Source organism: Oncorhynchus nerka, linkage group LG6, assembly GCF_034236695.1.
Source record: "Oncorhynchus nerka isolate Pitt River linkage group LG6, Oner_Uvic_2.0, whole genome shotgun sequence".
Classification (NCBI taxonomy): domain Eukaryota; kingdom Metazoa; phylum Chordata; class Actinopteri; order Salmoniformes; family Salmonidae; genus Oncorhynchus; species Oncorhynchus nerka.
In genome coordinates, this window is record NC_088401.1 from 21,628,198 (window position 1) to 21,647,910 (window position 19,713).

Genomic DNA, 19,713 nt, shown 5'->3' on the forward strand with positions numbered 1-19,713 from the left:
AAGACATCAGTCAGGAAGTTGAAGCTTGGTCGCAAATGGGTCTTCCAAATGGACAATGACCCCAAGCATACTTCCAAAGTTGTGGCAAAATAGCTTGAGGACAACAAAGTCAAGGTATTGGAATGGCCATCACAAAGCCCTGACCTCAATCCTATAGAAAATCTGTGAGCAGAACTGAAAAAGTGTGTGCGAGCAAGGAGGCCTAGAAACCTGACTCAGTTACACCAGCTCTGTCAGGAGGAAATGGGCCAAAATTCACCCAACTTTTTGTGGGAAGCTTCTAGAAGGCTAACCAAAACATTTGACCCAAGTTAAACAATTTAAAGGCAATACTACCAAATACTAATTGAGTGTGTCAACTTCTGACCTTCTGGGAATGTGAAATAGAAGCTGAAATAAATCATGCTCTCAACTATTTTTCTGTCATTTTACATTCTTAAAATAAAGTGTTGATCCTAACTGACCTAAAACAGGGAATTTTTACTCAGATTAAATGTCAGGAATTGTGAAGAATTGAGTGTAAATGTATTTGGCTAAGGTGTATGTAAACTTCTGACTTCAACTTTGTGTGTGTGTATATACAGTTGAAGTCGGAAGTTTGTGCACATTCCAAAGTCTTTTTACCAATCAAATCCGATCTCCTCACAGCAGTCAAAAGACCAATTAGTGGGAACAAATATCAGAATTGGGCTGTCTGTTAAAATGCAGCGTATGTGTAAGCATGCATGAATGTTTGTACAGTATGCGAATGTCTATGCCAGAGAGAGCCACAAGCTCTCGCCCATGTCAAGTAGCTGGGTTTGACGGGGCGGGAGTGAAGGAGAACTGGTGGGGAGAGATGGAGAAGGGGTGTGTCTCTCCTGTTTGCCAGGTCACTTGTTATGAACTGTCACAGTGGAGACATTTTATTTCCACCCTGCTCTAGTGAACAGAGGCAAGTGGCTGCAGACATGCTCACAAATAACATACCAGTATCACACAAATAACGTATGTTTACTGCGTCATTTAAGGTGGATTACAAAGCTATTATTATGGGGTATACTGTGGCGCTATTACTTGATTGTGAACCTCTTTCATATGATAATTGTCTTGAATAATGTTTAATGAAGTTGTTCATTGCAAGATTAAAGTAGTTTTTCAATGGTGTTAAAATGTAAGTTTTAGTCATTTAGCAGATACTCTTATCCAGAGCGACTTACAGGAGCATTTAGGGTTATGTGCCTTGCTCAAGGGCACATCGACAGATTTTTCATCTAGTAATCTCGGGGGTTTGAACCAGCGACCTTTTGGTTACTGGCCCATCGCTCTTAACCGCTAAGTCTAGTGTATTGGTGCCTTACTGGTGGTAATAGCATCTCATATCTTGGTGTTCTTATTTAGCACAGATGACGAGAGTTGGTTATCCATTGAATGCTCTGAGTTGGACTTCTCATAAGGGGGCGGTATCCTGGCAACTCTGAATTCAAACGGCTGTTTCCTCTCTTTTCCCTGCACATAAATCATCAAGTCTCCCCTCTCTTGCACTGAGGCAGCTTAAGGAAGGCTGGAAGGCTCTGTTTGTCTGCTTCCAGACCATAGGGGCTTCTCTCTCAGTACCAAAGCTATCCAGAAATAGGCTCACCCGAAATGCTGCCTTCTTTCTCTCTCACAGTCTCTCAGGTCTAGTGGCTAGGAGATAAGTTCCCCAAACACTCTTACACACTCATTCTCTTACGTTTGCTCTCTCACACATTTTAATATATAATATAATAATATGCCATTTAGCAGACACTTTTATCCCAAGCGACTTGGTTTCTCACTCATGCACTCTGTCATTGTGTATTGACCAGAGTGAAAGTCTCTCGCTCACTCACATCTCCCCTCAGGCTCTGTGCTCATAGGTCACTGAGTAATTAAGATTAATGCCAGAGATTGGACTGAAAGACCCTCATCTGTCTGACATAATTAGGGCCCCGGTGACATAAATTGCTGTCATATATCTCCTCCCTCCCACTTGTCTCCCGGCAAGGTATTGGAGGGTTTATGGTCCGCCAGAGAAGCAGGACGGGACAAGGGAAAGCCAAGCGATCCCTATCCAGGAAATACTCAACAGGATTGTTACCTGAGAACCCAATGTGCAAAGAAGAAGGTAAGCAAATGGAATAGTCCCTAAAGTGCAAGTCCCACCCATCTGACACTCCAGGCAGACTATCAAATCCAACACTTAACCCAGTAATAAGGCATTTCTCTGACTGTTACTTTGAGGTTGTGACCTCTTGTCTGTGTGTTGCAGGGTGGAACAAGACGGAGAGTACTCAAGCGGAGGAGACCCCACCTGTGTCTGAATGTCTGGAGAAGGTCAAGAAAAGATACCGCAAAAAGAGAACCAAACTGGAAGAGGAGTTCCCTTCGTACCTGCAGGTGACATGTACACTAATGATATCAGTATTGGTATAAAAAGTTAATTTTGATTCTGTTATCATACACTGTCTTATTGATCGATTTATAGGAAAAGGTCACCGGTACAATATGCATAAAATCACCTAATCACACTGAGGTGCTTGATTGTCTTTGTACAGATGTAGGATCTTGATTTGATTTGAGAATTTCCTGCAATGCAGATGAGCTTCATGATTTACATAAATTAACTGAAAACTTGCACTAACACACAGTTCGTTATATTAACAGTATTGCCAGTTTCATGTAGCCTAACTACCAATCAAGCAACATTATGGACTAAACTTTAAAATTGTTGCGGCATGATTATGTTGCTGCAATAATACTGATCAAATTTAAAATCCCACATCTGTATGAACCATTTTAGCAAATACGTCATTGTCCCAAATCATGTTCTTGTACCACATTAGAATAGTGCATATTCTATAAGACATCTACCAAGCATTTACCAGTAGCAACTTTCTTTCACTACCCATTTCAACCAGCCCTTCATAAGTTGCATGTTACCCCCTTCTCAGATGTATTACCGTCATGATATTTAAAATTATCCCGGAAGCGAAAGTCCTCTCGGAGAGACGTTGCCCCCTCTGTGCCACGCCACACCTTTAAAAGACCCGGCATGTTCGGGGGAGCAGCCATGCATTAAGCGCACCAGCTGTCACTTTGGGCTTTCTTGTACGCCGCGCTTAAAATTTTTATTTAAAGTTCCTCACCAGAGGAACGACTTTAATCAATTATTTAAATACCCGGCACATTAGCCTTTTTAATGTTTTACCACAGCAGGGAGCAGTCACATTGATAGTTTTGGAGCCGTTAGATATGTTGGAAGCACTAGTGACTTAAACACGTAGCGGCCCAGCCAGCGGTACAACGTGTCGCCACTGAGTTCAGGCTTTCTGTGAGGTTGTGTCTACCCATGTCTGTTTATTTGTATGGCTTTGTACAGGTTTAGGGCAATTCTCATATCGGAATCACATTCTATCCAAGACATTGATTTGTACAGCCACTAGGTTTTTACAAAAAGAGTTGCTATATCAGTGATTCTAGTTGCTATATCAGTGATTCGAGTCAACTTTCTATTTTTGTGTGTTTCTCAGCTTCTATGTAACCAGAGAATGCATGCATGTGCATGTCACATTAGATTCCAGTTGGTCACTGTACAGTAGGAATCTAGATACAGTTGAAGTCAGAAGTTTACATACACTTAGGTTGGAGTCATTAAAACTCGTTTTACAACCACTCCACAAATTTCTTGTTAACAAACTATAGTTTTGGCAAGTCGGTTAGGACAACTACTTTGTGCATGACACAAGTAATTCTTCCATCAATTGTTTACAGACAGATTATTTGACTTATAATTCACTGTATCACAATTCCAGTGGGTCAGAATTTTACATACACTAAGTTGACTGTACCTTTAAAAAATTCCAGAAAATTATTTCATGGCTTTAGGAGCTTCTGATAGGCTAATTGACATAATTTCTGTCAATTGGAGGTGTACCAGATAGATGTATTTCAAGGCCTACCTTCAAACTCAGTGCCTCTTTGCTTGACATTATGGGAAAAGAAATCAGACCTCAGGAAAAAAAAATTTAATCTTTGGAGCAATTTCCAAATCACTGAAGGCACCATGTTCTTCTGTACAAACAATAGTATGCAAGTATAAACGCCATGGGACCACGCAGCCGTCATACCACTCAGGAAAGAGAAGCGCTCCTAGAGATGAACATACTTTGGTGCGAAAAGTGCAAATCAATCCCAGAACAACAGCAAAGGACCTTGTGAAGATGCTGGAGGAGACCGGTACAAAAGTATCTATATCCACAGTAAAACGAGTCCTATATCGACATAGCCTGAAAGGCCGCTCAGTAAGGAAGAAGCCACTGCTCCAAAACCGCCATAAAAAAGCCAGACTACAGTTTGCAACTGATGAAGCAAAAAATATAACGGTTTGGCCATAATGACCATTGTTATGTTTGGCGTAAAAATGGGGAGGCTTGCAAGCCGAAGAAAAACATCCCAACCGTGAAGCACTGGGGTGGCAGCATCATGTTAGGGGGTTGCTTTGCTGCAGGAGGGACTCGTGCACTTCACAAAATAGATGCCATCATGAGGCAGGAAAATTGTGGACATATTGAAGACATCAAGGTATTGACAAAGTCAAGGTATTGGAGTCAAGGTATATATTTCACATTCTTAAAATAAAGTGTTGATCCTAACTGACCTAAGACAGGGAATTTTTACTAGGATTAAATGTCAAGGATTGTGAAATACTGAGTTTAAATCCATTTGGCTAAGGTGTATGTAAACTTCAAATCAAATGTATTTGTCACATACACATGGTTAGCAGATGTTAATGCGAGTGTAGCGGAATGCTTGTGCTTCTAGTTCCGACAATGCAGTAATAACCAATGAGTAATCTAACCTAACAATTCCAAAACTACTACCTTATACACACAAGTGTAAAGGGATAAAGAATATGTACATAAAGATATATGAATGAGTGATGGTAGAGAACGGCATAAGCAAGATGCAGTAGATGGTATCGAGTACAGTATATACATTTTTTAAAAACCTTTATTTAACTAGGCAAGTCAGTTAAGAACAAATTCTTATTTTCAATGAAGGCCTAGGAACAGTGGGTTAGGGGCAGAACGACAGATTTGTACCTTGTCAGCTCAGGGGTTTGAACTTGCAACCTTCCGGTTACTAGTCCAACGCTCTAACCACTAGGCTACCCTGCCGCCCCAATGATGAGTAATGTAGTGTATGTAAACAAAGTGGCATAGTTTTAAAGTAGCTAGTGATACATGTATTACATAAAGATGCAGTAGATGATATAGAGTACAGTATATACATATACATATGAGATGAGAAATGTTGGGTATGTAAACATTATATTAAGTAGCATTGTTTAAAGTGGCTAGTGATATATTTTACATCAATTTCCATCAATTCCCATTATTAAAGTGGCTGGAGTTGAGTCAGTGTGTTGGCAGCTGCCACTCAATGTTAGTGGTGGCTGTTTAACAGTCTGATGGCCTTGAGATAGAAGCTGTTTTTCAGTCTTTCGGTCCCTGCTTTGATGCACCTGTACTGACCTCGCCAAGGAACTTAAAACTTACTACCCTCTCCACTACTGTCCCATCGATGTGGATAGGGGGGTGCTCCCTCTGCTGTTTCCTGAAGTCCACAATCATCTCCTTTGTTTTGTTGACGTTGAGTGTGAGGTTATTTTCCTGACACCACACTCCGAGGGCCCTCACCTCCTCCCTGTAGGCCATCTCGTCGTTGTTGATAATCAAACCTACCACTGTAGTGTCGTCCACAAACTTGATGATTGAGTTGACAGCGTGGCCATGCACGCCTCCGTGGGTGAACAAGGAGTACAGGAGAGGGCTCAGAACGCACCCTTGTGGGGCCCCAGTGTTGAGGATCAGCGGGGTGGAGATGTTGTTACCTACCCTCACCACCTGGGGGCGGCCCGTCGGGAAGTCCAGTACCCAGTTGCACAGGGCGGGGTCGAGACCCAGGGTCTGGAGCTTGATGATGAGTTTGGAGGGTACTATGGTGTTAAATGCTGAGCTGTCGTCAATGAACAGCATTCTCACATAGGTATTCCTCTTGTCCAGATGGGTTAGGGCAGTGTGCAGTGTGGTTGAGATTGCGCGTCGTCTGTGGACCTATTTGGGCGGTAAGCAAATTGGAGTGGCTCTAGGGTGTCAGGTAGGGTGGAGGTGATATGGTCCTTGACTAGTCTCTCAAAGCACTTCGTGATGACGGAAGTGAGTGCTAGTCGTTTAGCTCAGTTACCTTAGCTTTCTTGGGAACAGGGACAATGGTGGCCCTCTTGAAGCATGTGGGAACAGCAGACTGGGATAAGGATTGATTGAATATGTCTGTAAACACACCAGTCAGCTGGTCTGCGCATGCTCTGAGGACGCGGCTGGGGATGCCGTCTGGGCCTGCAGCCTTGCGAGGGTTAACACGTTTAAATGTTTTACTCACGTCGGCTGCAGTGAAGGAGAGTCCACAGGTTTTGTTTGCGGGCAGTGTCAGTGGCACTATATTGTCCTCAAAGCGGACAAAAAAGTTATTTAGTCTGCCTGGGAGCAAGACATCCTGGTCCGTGACAGGGCTGGTTTTCTTTTTGTAATCCGTGATTGACTGTAGACCCTGCCACATACCTCTTGTCTGAGCCGTTGAATTGTGACTACGTTGTCTCTCTACTGTTTGTATTCAGTCATGTTTCCGGTCACCTTGCCCTGGTTAAACTTCCGACTTCAACTGTATACACACCTCACTATTTCTGTGTGTGTCTGGATAACACTAGGGCCTACAGTGCTGCAACACTGAGAAGAAAAAAAATACAAATACAAAACACACTGGAATCTGGGCCTGGAGACCCATTCAATTAATTATTGGGTTAGCAGTAGCGTAGCCTGATAAGCCTTTGGTTTATTAGTAGCTTTACTTAATTAATGTTCAGTATGCATTGTATTTTCAAATACTGTATTTGAGTTGAATTACTATGAACTGAACCCTTATTCGTTTCCATTCAAATCTAGAATTCATAACTGGATTCCACCTTCTGTCTCCAGGGCTGCGTTTATACTGGCATCCCAATTCTCATAAATTGCCCAATTATTGGCAGAAGATTTTATCTGATTTGTCCAAAGACCAATTAATTGCAAAAGAGAAGAATTAGGCTGCCTTTGCTGCCATAGCCAAAGAGACAAACGTGCTTCATGTCATGTATTTTGGGCATGAAAGATGTGTGTTGTGTTAATGAATGTGTTCTCTGTATCTCATGGTCACTTTCTCATTGACTGTGTGGTATGTTACCAGGAGGCTTTCTTTGGAAAGGAGCTGCTGGACAAGAGCAAGCAGAGCAGGCAGGCGGGCCTGGTGACCACAGGGCTCTGTGAGGAGATCTCAGGGGCCCATGCAGAGACCAAACCCCGCCGCGCCAACGCCAGCTTTCTGGACCCCTCCTCAGACCCGCTGCTCAGCGCTACCTCGACCACCATACCCATCTCCAGCAAAGGAGGAGGACTGTGTATGTTCACATGTCTCTTGCACACTTTCTCGAGCTGTCACTTTCCCTGTCTTACACACACACACCGACGCATTCTCACACACACACATACACACACAGAGGTTCTTCCTCAGAGGTGAGCTGTCATGTTGACTCTCCTCTCCTAAAAGTTCATTTTATTCTACATGCAGAGAAAATGTGTTTCTCCGCTTTCTCTTTTATACACAAAGGACTCTCAATCAACCCAGTCTCAATGCCATCTTTCTAACAAACCCAGAATGTAAAAAAAGTGGCCTTGTATTAGTTTGGGTCCCCCTCCTCCTCTAGATGAACAGTACTATTTCCCTTAAGTTTTTCCTCAAGTTTTTTGTTGTCAAAAGTTGTAAATTCACATGGTTTCTTCCACCATCCCCCATCAACCTTCAATCCTGTCTGCTCATCTTTAGTAATCTTTTCCACATATACAGTCATTTACACTCCAACACGCTATGAAAAGTGCTGCAAGTTGCCTACTGGGAACACGCATAGGACATTTGCATGAGAAGAACTTACCAGTCCAAAACGATGTCCTCTCCGTTCAAAAAATACTCCTCCACTTGGGAATCACTAAATGAATCGTCCTACAACAATCTCTCTCACTTTCCCGATCAATTTATTCTAAAATTGTGTGTACATCTGTATATCTAGACTTAGATTTAGCTTTCCCTGACTTAGTCGCCATACTGATTGATATGTAAACAGCTGAATCTGTGCGTTTACCAAAACAATGATGTGCATAATATGCGTTGCTCCTTCCGGTATAAAACTTCAATAGCGAATGGCTCTCTTTACGCCGGAGTTTACTACATGGGTTGGTCTTCCAACAAATAACCATTACATATTGCCGTTTACCTCAGCTCATTGCCTATCTACCCAGCTAGATTTCAAGACGATCAGTGGTCATTGGGTTAAAATTCAGTCAATCAACGAAACAGTGGTCATATCATTGATGCACAGTGATGTCATTACCTGTTGTCTTCAAATCGGTTTCTTTGTCAATACAGAATTTGGGAAAATACAAAATAAAATGTTATGGGCCCTGTCATGCCAAATACTGTTTATTAACCATTATATTGACACCAAGGACCCGGGGAAGAGTTGCAGGGTAGAAGTAGAATGTGCCTATTTGAAAGCTATCCAAAGATGAGGAGCTTGCGACATGTTATAAAAGTAGCTCTCATGCCTGAAAACGTTGAAGACCCCTGCTCTAGTATCCTTCAGAACGCAATTTGCCCTCCCACTCGTCCACGCTGCTAAATTCCCTCTTTGGTCATTTTTATTTCACTTTTATTTAACTAGGCAAGTCAGTTATGAACAAATTCTTATTTTCAATGACGGCCTAGGAACTGTGGGTTAAGTGCCTTGTTCAGGTGCAGAACGACAGATTTTTACCTTGTCAGGTCGGGGATTCGATCTCGCAACCTTCTGGTCATGTCCAATCAATTGAATTCACCACAGGTGGACTTCAATCAAGTTGTAGAAATATCTCAAGGATAATCAATGGAAAAAGGATGCACCTTAGCTCATTTTCGAGTCTTATAGCAAAGGGTCTGACTACTTATGTTAATAAGGTATTTATGTTTTTATTTTTTAATACGTTTGCAAAAAATTCTAAAACCCTGTTTTCGCTTTGTCATTATGGGGTATGTATATCATCTCCTTCTCCAGCCAATTCCGAGGATCCCTTAGTGGACCTTCCGGAAGTCCTGAGCACGGATGCAGATCTCCTGGGAATGCTGTCGGATGATCTGGTGAAGCAGGGGAATGACTCAGGTAGACCCCTCCCCTCCTCCAAAATGGCAGCCTCTACTTCCTGTCTCCTCTGCCCACTCAAATACGCACTCTTCCTGTCACTAGCAAGGTCAACACCATACACAAACACCTATGGAATTTCTCTGTTGCATCTTTACTTATGATTTGGCATTTTCCTTCACTTGTATTGTATTGCACATTGAATAATACTCTTGGTTTGCTGTGCCTACTCTGGCCAACCCTTCTGTCTGTGTGCATCATTTTTGCTTTCGAACAGTTTACTTGAAAAGCCTGTCTTGATGCCTGCATATTTGAAAGAGAACCAATACTATTCAAACCCAGGTCTGTGCTAGGACGTGTTATGATGGTTGTTGATATTATGTCACAACTATGACGAGATGGTGTGGCATCACATTGAGCTGCTTCAAGTAGTATCAATAGCATTAGCATTTTATTACACCTGCTTTTCTCCCTCAATTTATAATAATCTGGTTTTGGGTTCCTGTAGGTCTTGATTTTTGCCCTTTCCAGGTCGACAGCCCTCCTTCTCCTTTTGGTAAGAGAAGTCCTCGGGCCCATCTGGCCTCTTAGGAGTAGAGCTGCCCCCTCCCTCCACTTCTCCCACGCTGGGCCTGCTCACTGCATTTGCATATCCTTCCTTCTCTCTTGATCTGTGGTCTGTGCACCCCACTCCTTTCTCACACTGTAGCACTGTCCAGGCTCTTTGACTAACTACTGCGGTGTTACTAACCACGCACCAATCTGCATGTCTATGGACTGTTCAGTGGTATTGGGCAAAACAATTATTTGAGGTGCCCATTAAAAAATGTTGTTTTTATGTAATTCAGTTGGTTTCGATTGATATGTTTTAGTGTTTACTACCTTTTCACCACAGCTGAGTTTAAGTTGTGTGGGTTAAAAAGTGAGCTTCCTCTAGTCATACAATGTAACAACGTTTGAACTGAATGTCTCACAGTTCTTGCATTCCATGGAGCAGTTACCAATGAGTAGCAATGAGTATTTTATTTATTGAGCCGGCAAGGTTTCCTTTTTTCTCTGTCGCCTTGAGTCTGTGAAACAAAGAAATATATTTTATCTATCCAGTTTTGCAGTGTTGTATAGTGATTTTCATTTTCCACCCTTCTATTTGTCTGAGAGATTATTTAAGAACAAACTGTGTTTTACGAGAACGCCTGAATGCCCTGAAGCATATGACTAGTTTTATGAAAACAATAAGTTACTTTAGCCTTTATTCTTTCCTTTCAGGCCATATGCAGTATCTGTGGTCTCAATGCATCTCTTCCCTTATATCCAGTTCATTTATGGTCACACGCAAAGTAGCTTCTTCTGACAAAAAAAACCATGGCAAACTAGTGGAGTGTGCGCCACAGTAAAATGTGCATGAACCTCCGACCCCCTCTGATGTTAGACAACGGTTATGATGATTAATCATTGCAATCTTCCATAACTTTTTTCATTGATTAAGCCCTCGTTTATTCGAATGTGGGCAGGATCCGAACGATGATGAAAGTAGTGTGACTATTTTTTAAGAACCCCCCCTCTCTCTTTCCACTCCGTCGAGCAGGCAACACAAATTAGTTTATTGCTATTCTTGGAAAATTTTGTTAGGGGAAGAAAATGCATGGAGAGCTTATTTTACAACCGTGACATGAATGATCAGCTCTCTCTCCTTCTCCTCTCTTCCTCTTTCTCCTCGCTTTCTCTCTCTCCTCTTTCTCTTTTTATTTCTTCCTCCAATACCCAGCACTCAGACACAGTTCTAAAATAAATTGCCAGTCAACTCTGATTTAGTCTTTGGTGTGACAGCTTCCAGTTTTTAGGGGGGTTGGTTGGTGGGTGGGTGGGGGGCTAGTGTGTTGCTTTTTAACATAAAAGTGGACTGTGTGGGTGTGTGCGCCTGTGTGACCACCCTCCCCTCACCATCCCTTTGACCTTTTCTGCCATCCCCTAGCTGGTCTGGACATGGCCCCCATCTCTGATGATCCCATTGGGTCCTGTCAGGGCTCTGCAGGCCGGGGGCCCAGGGCTCTACAGGAGGAGCCTCTGGATGTCATCCTGAGCCCAGAACTGGACAAGATGGTCACAGATGGTAAGACGGCCATGTTGAATTTTGACTGTCTACCGGATGTGCTGCTTAATCGGTGTCATTGGTGAAGAGCAGAGGTGTAAATCTCCAGGGCTTCAGTGTCTGTTTTCTCCTCCCACTCACTGATGTATTGATGTATAATTGGCCAGAGAGTTGCACACCACCTGGTTTCCCTGGTCAACATCAGTACATGGATTCAGGGTTGGTTTCCTAGACGCAGATTAAGCCTAGTTCTGGACTAAAGCATTAGCAAAGAACAATCTCCATTGAAAGCACTTTTAGGCAGAACTACGCTTAATCTGAGTCGGCGAAACTGCCCCTAAAAGTCAAAAATGGAAAAATAAGTATGTCTTCCTAGAGTTGCGTATGCGCTGTACAGTATCCATCACATGGAGCAACTGCAGTGTATATAGAAGCCATGGTGGTCGAATCAAATGCCAGATTACAAAATCATGGAACGCTAAGTAAATAATGTTTGCTCAGTTTAGCTGATGTTCTCGCAAAGTTAAGTGTTGACAAATAGGGAGGTCTACCCTGTTTTCTTGGCAGAGATTTATCCCTTGTCCCTTTTTCAGGAACCTGTCTTTCAAAGTTACTTTGTAAAAATCCAAATAACTTCACAGATCTTAATTGTAAAGGGTTTAAACACTTTCCCATGCTTGTTCAATGAAACAAACAATTCATGAGCATGCACCTGTGTAACGGTCGTTAAGACACTAACAGCTTACAGACGGTAGGCAATTTAGGTTACAGTTATGAAAACTTAGGATACTAAGAAGTCTTTCTACTGATTCTGAAAAACACCAAGAGAAAGATGCCCAGGGTCCCTGCTCATCTGAGACTGTGCCTTACGCATAAAAAAAATGTACCTTTATTTTACTAGGCAAGTCAGTTAAGAACAAATTCTTATTTACAATGACGGCCTAGGAACAGTGGGTTAACTGCCTGTTCAGGGGCAGAACGACAGATTTGTACCAGCTCAGGGGTTTGAACTTGCAACTTTCCGGTTACTAGTCCAACGCTCTAACCACTAGGCTACCCTGCCGCCCCTTGCATGCTGCAAGGAGGCATGAGGACTGCAGATGTGGCCATTGCAATGTCCGTACTGTGAGACGCCTAAGACAGCACTACAGTGAGACAGGACGGACAGCTGATTGTTCTCGCAGTGGCGGAGACCACGTGTAACAACACCTGCGCAAGATTGGTACATCCTAACATCACACCTGCGGGACAGGTACAGGATGGCAACAACAACTGCCCGAGTTAACCCAGAATCCCTCCATCAGTGCTCAAACTGTCCGCAATCGGCTGAGACAGGCTGGACTGAGGGCTTGTAGGCCTGTTATAAGGCAGGTTCTCACCAGACATCACCGGCAACAACGTCGCCTATGGGCACAAAGCCACCGTCACTGCTCTTCACTGACGAGCCGCTGTTTTGTCTCACCAGGGGTGATGGTCGGATTCGCCACCAGCCATACTGCTCATTCTGTGCATGATTTCCTGCAAGACAGGAATGTCAGTGTTCTGCCTTGGCCAGCGAAGAGGCCAGATCTCAATCCCATTGAACACGTCTGGGACCTGTTGGATCAGGGGTGAGGGCTAGGGCCATTCCCCCCAGAAATGTCCAGAAACTTGCAGGTGCCTTGGTGGAAGAGTGGCAAATCTGGTACAGTCCATGAGGAAGAGATGCACTGCAGTACTTAATGCAGCTGGTTGCCACACCAGATACTGTTACTTTTTGATTTTGAAGCCCCCTTTGTTCAGGGACACATTATTCCATTTCTATTAGTCACATGTCTGTAGAACTTGTTCGGTTTATGTCTCAGTTGTTGAATCTTGTTATGTTCATACAAATATTTACACATGTTAAGTTGACAGTGAGAGGACATTTCTTTTTTTGCTGAGATGATATACACATCTATATACACTGCTCAAAAAAATAAAGGGAACACTAAAATAACATCCTAGATCTGAATGAATGAAATATTCTTATTAAATACTTTTTTCATTACATAGTTGAATGTGCTGACAACAAAATCACACAAAAATGATCAATGGAAATCAAATTTATCAAACCATGGAGGTCTGGATTTGGAGTCACACTCAAAATTAAAGTGGAAAACCACACTACAGGCGGATCCAACGTCCTTAAAACAAGTCAAAATTAGTGTATGGCCTCCGTGTGCCTGTATGACCTCCCTACAATGCCTGGGCATGCTCCTGATGAGGTGGTGGATGGTCTCCTGAGGGATCTCCTCCCAGACCTGGACTAAAGCATCCGCCATCTCCTGGACAGTCTGTGGTGCAACCAGGCGTTGGTGGATGGAGCGAGACATGATGTCCCAGATGTGCTCAATTGGATTCAGGTCTGGGGAACGGGCGGGCCAGTCCATAGCATCAATGCCTTCCTCTTGCAGGAACTGCTGACACACTCCAGCCACATGAGGTCTAGCATTGTCTTGCATTAGGAGGAACCCAGGGCCAACCGCACCAGCATATAGTCTCACAAGGGGTCTGAGGATCTCATCTCGGTACCTAATGGCAGTCAGGCTACCTCTGGCGAGCACATGGAGGGCTGTGCGGCCCCCCAAAGAAATGCCACCCCACACCATGATTGACCCATCGCCAAACCAGTCATGCTGGAGGATGTTGCAGGCAGCAGAACGTTCTCCACGGCGTCTCCAGACTCTGTCACGTGCTCAGTGTGAACCTGCTTTCATCTGTGAAGAGCACAGGGTGCCAGTGGTGAATTTTCCAATCTTGGTGTTCTCTGGCAAATGCCAAATGTCCTGCACGGTGTTGGGCTGTAAGCACAACCCCCACCTGTGGACGTCGGGCCCTCATACCACCCTCATGGAGTCTGTTTCTGACCGTTTGAGCAGACACATGCACATTTGTGGCCTGCTGGAGGTCATTTTGCAGGGCTCTGGCAGTGCTCCTCCTTGCACAAAGGTGGAGGTAGCGGTCCTGCTGCTGGGTTGTTGCCCTCCTACGGCCTCCTCCACGTCTCCTGATGTACTGGCCTGTCTCCTGGTAGCGCCTCCATGCTCTGGACACTACGCTGACAGACACAGCAAACCTTCTTGCCACAGCTCGCATTGATGTGCCATCCTGGATGAGCTGCACTACCTGAGCCACTTGTGTGGGTTGTAGACTCCGTCTCATGCTACCACTAGAGTGAAAGCACCGCCAGCATTCAAAAGTGACCAAATCATCAGCCAGGAAGCATAGGAACTGAGAAGTGGTCTGTGGTCCCCACCTGCAGAACCACTCCTTTATTGGGGGTGTCTTGCAAATTGCCTATAATTTCCACCTGTTGTCTATTCCATTTGCACAACAGCATGTGAAATGTATTGTCAATCAGTGTTGCTTCCTTAGTGGACAGTTTGATTTCACAGAAGTGTGATTGACTTGGAGTTACATTGTGTTGTTTAAGTGTTCCCTTTATTTTTTTGAGCAGTGTATATATATATATATATACACACTGCTCATTGAGGGCCTTGTGCTGAAGCCACTCCTGCGTTGTCTTGGCTGTTTGCTTAGGGTCGTTGTCCTGTTGGAACGTGAACCATTGCCGCAGTCTAAGGTCCTGAGCTCTCTGGTGCAGGTTTTCGTCTTTCATTCAAGTATCTCTCGTGCTTTGCTCTGTTCATCTTTCCCTTGATCCTGACGAGTCTCCCAGTCCCTGCCGCTGAAAAACACCCCCACAGCATGATGCTGTCACCACCATGCTTCCCCGTCGGAATGGTGCCAGGTTTCCTCCAGACGTGACGCTTGGCATTCAGGCCGAAGAGTTCAATCTTGGTTTCATCAGGTCCGAGACTCTTTAGGTGCCTTTTGGAAAACTCCAAGCGGACTGTCGTGAGCCTTTTTACTGAGGAGTGGCTTCTGTCTGGCCATGAAAGGCCTGATTGGTAGAGTGCTGTAGAGATGGTTATCCTTCTGGAATGTTCTCCCATCTCCACAGAGGAACTCTAGAGCTCTGTCAAAGTGACCATCGGGTTCTTGGTCACCTCCCTAACCAAGGCCCTTCTCCCCTGATTGCTCAGTTTGGCCAGACGGCCAGCTCTAGGAAGAGTCTAGGTGGTTCCAAACTTCTTCCATTTAAGAATGATGGAGGCCAATGTGTTCTTGGGGACCTTCAATGCTGCAGAAATGTTTTGGTACCCTTCCCCAGATCTGTGCCTCGACACAACCCTGTCTCTGAGCTCTATGGACAATTACTTCAACCTCATGACTTGGTTTTTGCTCTGACATGCACTGTCAACTGTGGGACCTTTATATAGACAGCTGTGTGCCTTTCCAAATCATGTCCAATCAATTGAATTCACCACAGGTGGACTCCAATCAAGTTGGTGAAACATCTCAAGGATGATCAATGGAAACAGGATGCACCCGAGCTCAATTTTGAGTCTCATAGCAAAGGGTCTGAATACTTATGTTAATAAGGTATTCATTTTTTATTTACAAAAATGACCTGTTTTCCCTTTGTCATTTTGAGGTGTGTGTAGATTGCTTTTTTCAATAATTTAATCAATTGTAGAATAAGGTTGTAACGTAACAAAATGTGAAAGTCGAGTGGTCTTAATGCTTTCCGAAGGCTAAATATTTGGACACACCTACTCATTCAATGGTATTCTTTATTTTTACTATTTTCAACATTGTAAAAAATAATGAAGAAATCAGAACTATTAAATAACACATGGAATCATGTAGTTACCAAAAAAGTGTTAAACCAATCAAAATATACTTTATATTTTAGATTATTCAAAGTTGCTACCCTTTGCCTTGATGACAGCTTTGTACACTCTTGTCATTCTCTCAACCAGCTTCATGAGGAGTGCTTTTCCAACCGTCTTGAAGGAGTTCCCACATATGCTGAGCACTTGTTGACTGACTTTTCTTCAGTAGTTGTAGTTGTTGTTTCTTTGCAGCAATTCAACCATGAAGGCCTGTTTCATGCAATCTCCTCTGAACAGTTGATGTTGAGATATGTCTGTTACTTTAACTCTATGAAGCATTATTTTTGGGCTGCAATTTCTGAGGCTGGTAACGCTAATGAACTTATCCTCTGAAGCATAGGTAACTCTGGGTCTTCCTTTCCTGTGGCGGTCCTCATGAAAGCCAGTTTCATCATAGCGCTTGATGGTTTTTGCGAATGCATTTGAAGAAACTTTCAAAGTTCTTGAAATGTTCTGCATTGACTGTCATTTATCTTTGCCTATTGTAGCTGTTCTTGCCATAGAATGGACTTAGCCCTATTTGGTAAAAGACCATCTTCTGTATTCCACCCCTACCATTTCACAACACAACTGATTGGCTCAAATTAACTTAAGAAGGGACACCTGTTTAATTTAAATTAATTCCAGGTGACTACCACATGATGTAGTAACTCGTTGAGAGAATGCCAAGAGGTCAAAGCAAAGTGTGGCTACTTTAAAAAATATGTTTGGATTTGTTTAATACTTTTTGGGTTACTACATCATTCAATATGTGTTATTTCCTAGTATTGATGTCTTCACTATTATTCTACAATGTAGAAAATAGTAAAATAAACAAAACCCATTGAAATGCGTAGGTGTGTCCAAACTTTTGACTGGTACTGTGTCTATATCATTGCAGTAATGTAATAAGCATTTCTTTGTCTTTTTCAGGTGCAATTCTCAGTAAACTCTACAAAATCCCAGGTTTGTGGTTTTGATATGAATCTTTTCAGGCCCATTAAGGCCCAACCTAGATAGTTCTTCTGAGAGTTGTTCATTCAGTTGTATGTCAGAGATGATCAGTTTTATATAATTGAAAGATTTGAACGACACTTATCGATGGTGGTTTAAAGTATGTGCACAGCATCGCAGTGCTTGAGGCTTCACTACAGACCCGGGTACCATTCCAGGCTGTGTCGCAGCCGGCCACAACCAGGACACGGTGCACAATTGGTCCAGCGTCATCCCAGTTAGGGGACCGTTTGGCTGGCAGAGATGTCCTTGTCCCATCGCGTTCTAGCGACTCCTGTGGCTGGCCGGGCGTATGTGAGCTGACACGGTTGCCGGTTGTACGGTGTTTCCTCCGACACATTGGTGTGGCTGGCTTTCGGATAAAGCGAGCAGTGTGGCTTGGCAGGGTTGTGTTTCGGAGGACTCATGGCTCTCGACCTTCGCCTCTCCCGTATCCGTACAGGAGTTGCAGCAATGGCACAAGACTGTAACTACCAATTGGATACCACGAAATTGGGGAGAAAGTTGTTTTTAAAAATAAAATACGCTCATCAACGTCATTTATTTCATTGCCTAAAGAGCTGGAGGGGAAGGATGTGGAAGACCTCTTCACAGCGGTCCTTAGTCCCAGCACCAGCCAGCCTCCACAGCTGTCTCACCCTGGGGCCAGTGGACCTGGAGCCATGGCCCTTCCAAACCCAGGTACCACCACCCAAAGCCTCTTGGAGAATTGTATTATGTCACATTTTTATATAATCTACTATTGACTGTAAAATGAATGTATAACCATGGGCATTTATTGATCATTGAGGAGCACATTGATTTATATGCATGTCATGTTCACATAATCAACAGGACATGTGGATGTAAATGTGAGTATATCAAACATTAGGAACACCTAAATATTGAGTTGCACCACCCCACCCATTTGGCCCTCAGAACAGCCTGAATTTGTTAGGGCATGGATTCTACAAGGTATCAAAAGTGTTCCACAGGGATGCTGACCCATGTTGAATCCAATGCTTCCCAAAGTTGTCAAGTTGGCTGGATGTCCTTTGGGTGGTGGACCGTTCTTGACACACACAGGAAACTGTTGTGTTCAAAAGCACTTAAATGTTTTGTCTTGCACATTTCACCCTCTGAATGGCACACATGCACAATCCATGTCTCAATTGTTTCACGGATGAAACATCTTTCTTTGACCGGTCTCCACCTCTTAATCTACACTGACTGAAGTGGATTTATCAATAAGAGATCATAGTTTTCACCTGGTCAGTCTGTCTTGGAAAGATGAGGTTTTTGATGTTTTGTATAATCAATGTATGTATGGAACTACTTATCTAACATTCTCTATGCTCTCTGTTGCAGGTGACGGTGGGATGTTCCCCCGGATGCCAATGATAAACGGCATGATGGGGCCCAACCCCCATTTTCCTCCAACTCCCATGATGCCCGGCGGCACAGGCCCCTATGGCCCCAGCAACTTCTCGCCCATCCACAGAATGCCTTTCCAAGAGAATATGAGGTAAGAGCTGGCATAGCAGGAAGCTCTTGTACCCCTCCGGCGTATTACTAGAGCATTGCTTTCACCTTTAAAGACAACTGCTGGAAGGCAATCAATTGGGTGCTGTTTTATTTACCTATTGAGTCTTCTTGACTATGTTTTCCTCCATTGTTTGGACTTCATTGTAGTTCGCTTTAAACATTTTTTTTCCTCTGAGGTCTGCTCACTTGTTAGCGTTAATATCTCCATCAATGAATAGGATGTATTTTTTTATACTAAAGCCAAAACTACATTTGCCTCAAGGTGATCCACATTGTAAGTGACATAGAAAGTGCAAATGTAATAATAATGTGTCTCTAGAATGCCCTTCAAGCAAATCAGAAACGAGTATCCAACAATGCAATGGTATAAGTCAATATAATGTGTAACCAGAGAGCTCCTTCCAGGGACAAGAAGTTTAGCCAGATGGGGGGTGACGTAGTGGTTCCATGGAGCGCGCCCGTCCCCGGCCCCCTTTCAGAGGGAGAGACAGACACCATGTCCAACGCACAGAGGAGCACGCTCAAGTGGGAGAAGGAGGAGACTCTGGGCGAGATGGCCACTGTGGCCCCAGTCCTTTACACCAACGTCAACTTTCCCAACCTCCTAGGGGAGTTCCCAGGTTGGTACAGAATGTTTGGTTCTCTAAAATTCTTGTGTGAATTATCGAAAACAAATGTTTTTTATTAATAAAAATAATGAGTTCCAAGTTGTCGCACCCATTTAAAAGATTGTATGGACATTGTGAAAACGAGACTAGAAAAGGTACTCTACTTGGCCATATTGCATGTGTGTCCTAGCGCTGTACGTTTTAGCTAATCTTTTTTCTATCTCAGACTGGGCTATGAGAGTGAAACAAATCGCAAAATTATGGAGGAAAGCCAGTTCCCAGGACAGGGCCCCATATGTGGTAAGTTTGTTTACATCCACGCTGGACTATGATTCAATGCACTTAATTTAATGAGCATTTGGTTTTCCTGATTGCTGAAGAGAAGTTTGTAAAACCTCTAGACAAAATCCATACATTGAAGTAATAATGGCAAAACTTCCAACGAAAACAGCCGTAGTACCAATCAAAAATGAA

General features: G+C 43.5%; 1 protein-coding gene across 2 annotated transcripts in view; it reads left to right on the forward strand.

The window, feature by feature from the left end:
* LOC115130171 (histone-lysine N-methyltransferase 2C-like) overlaps positions 1 to 19,713 on the forward strand; it is a 132,210-nt gene that overhangs the window by 62,284 nt on the left and 50,213 nt on the right. For both annotated transcript variants that reach the window (XM_029661016.2, XM_029661021.2), the window contains 11 exons: positions 2,009 to 2,128; positions 2,273 to 2,400; positions 7,285 to 7,495; positions 9,182 to 9,286; positions 9,774 to 9,821; positions 11,238 to 11,375; positions 17,027 to 17,059; positions 17,666 to 17,788; positions 18,455 to 18,611; positions 19,037 to 19,251; positions 19,466 to 19,539. In XM_029661016.2, the coding sequence (XP_029516876.2) occupies positions 2,009 to 2,128; positions 2,273 to 2,400; positions 7,285 to 7,495; positions 9,182 to 9,286; positions 9,774 to 9,821; positions 11,238 to 11,375; positions 17,027 to 17,059; positions 17,666 to 17,788; positions 18,455 to 18,611; positions 19,037 to 19,251; positions 19,466 to 19,539 (1,352 nt within the window). The remainder of the gene's footprint in view (positions 1 to 2,008; positions 2,129 to 2,272; positions 2,401 to 7,284; positions 7,496 to 9,181; positions 9,287 to 9,773; positions 9,822 to 11,237; positions 11,376 to 17,026; positions 17,060 to 17,665; positions 17,789 to 18,454; positions 18,612 to 19,036; positions 19,252 to 19,465; positions 19,540 to 19,713) is intronic.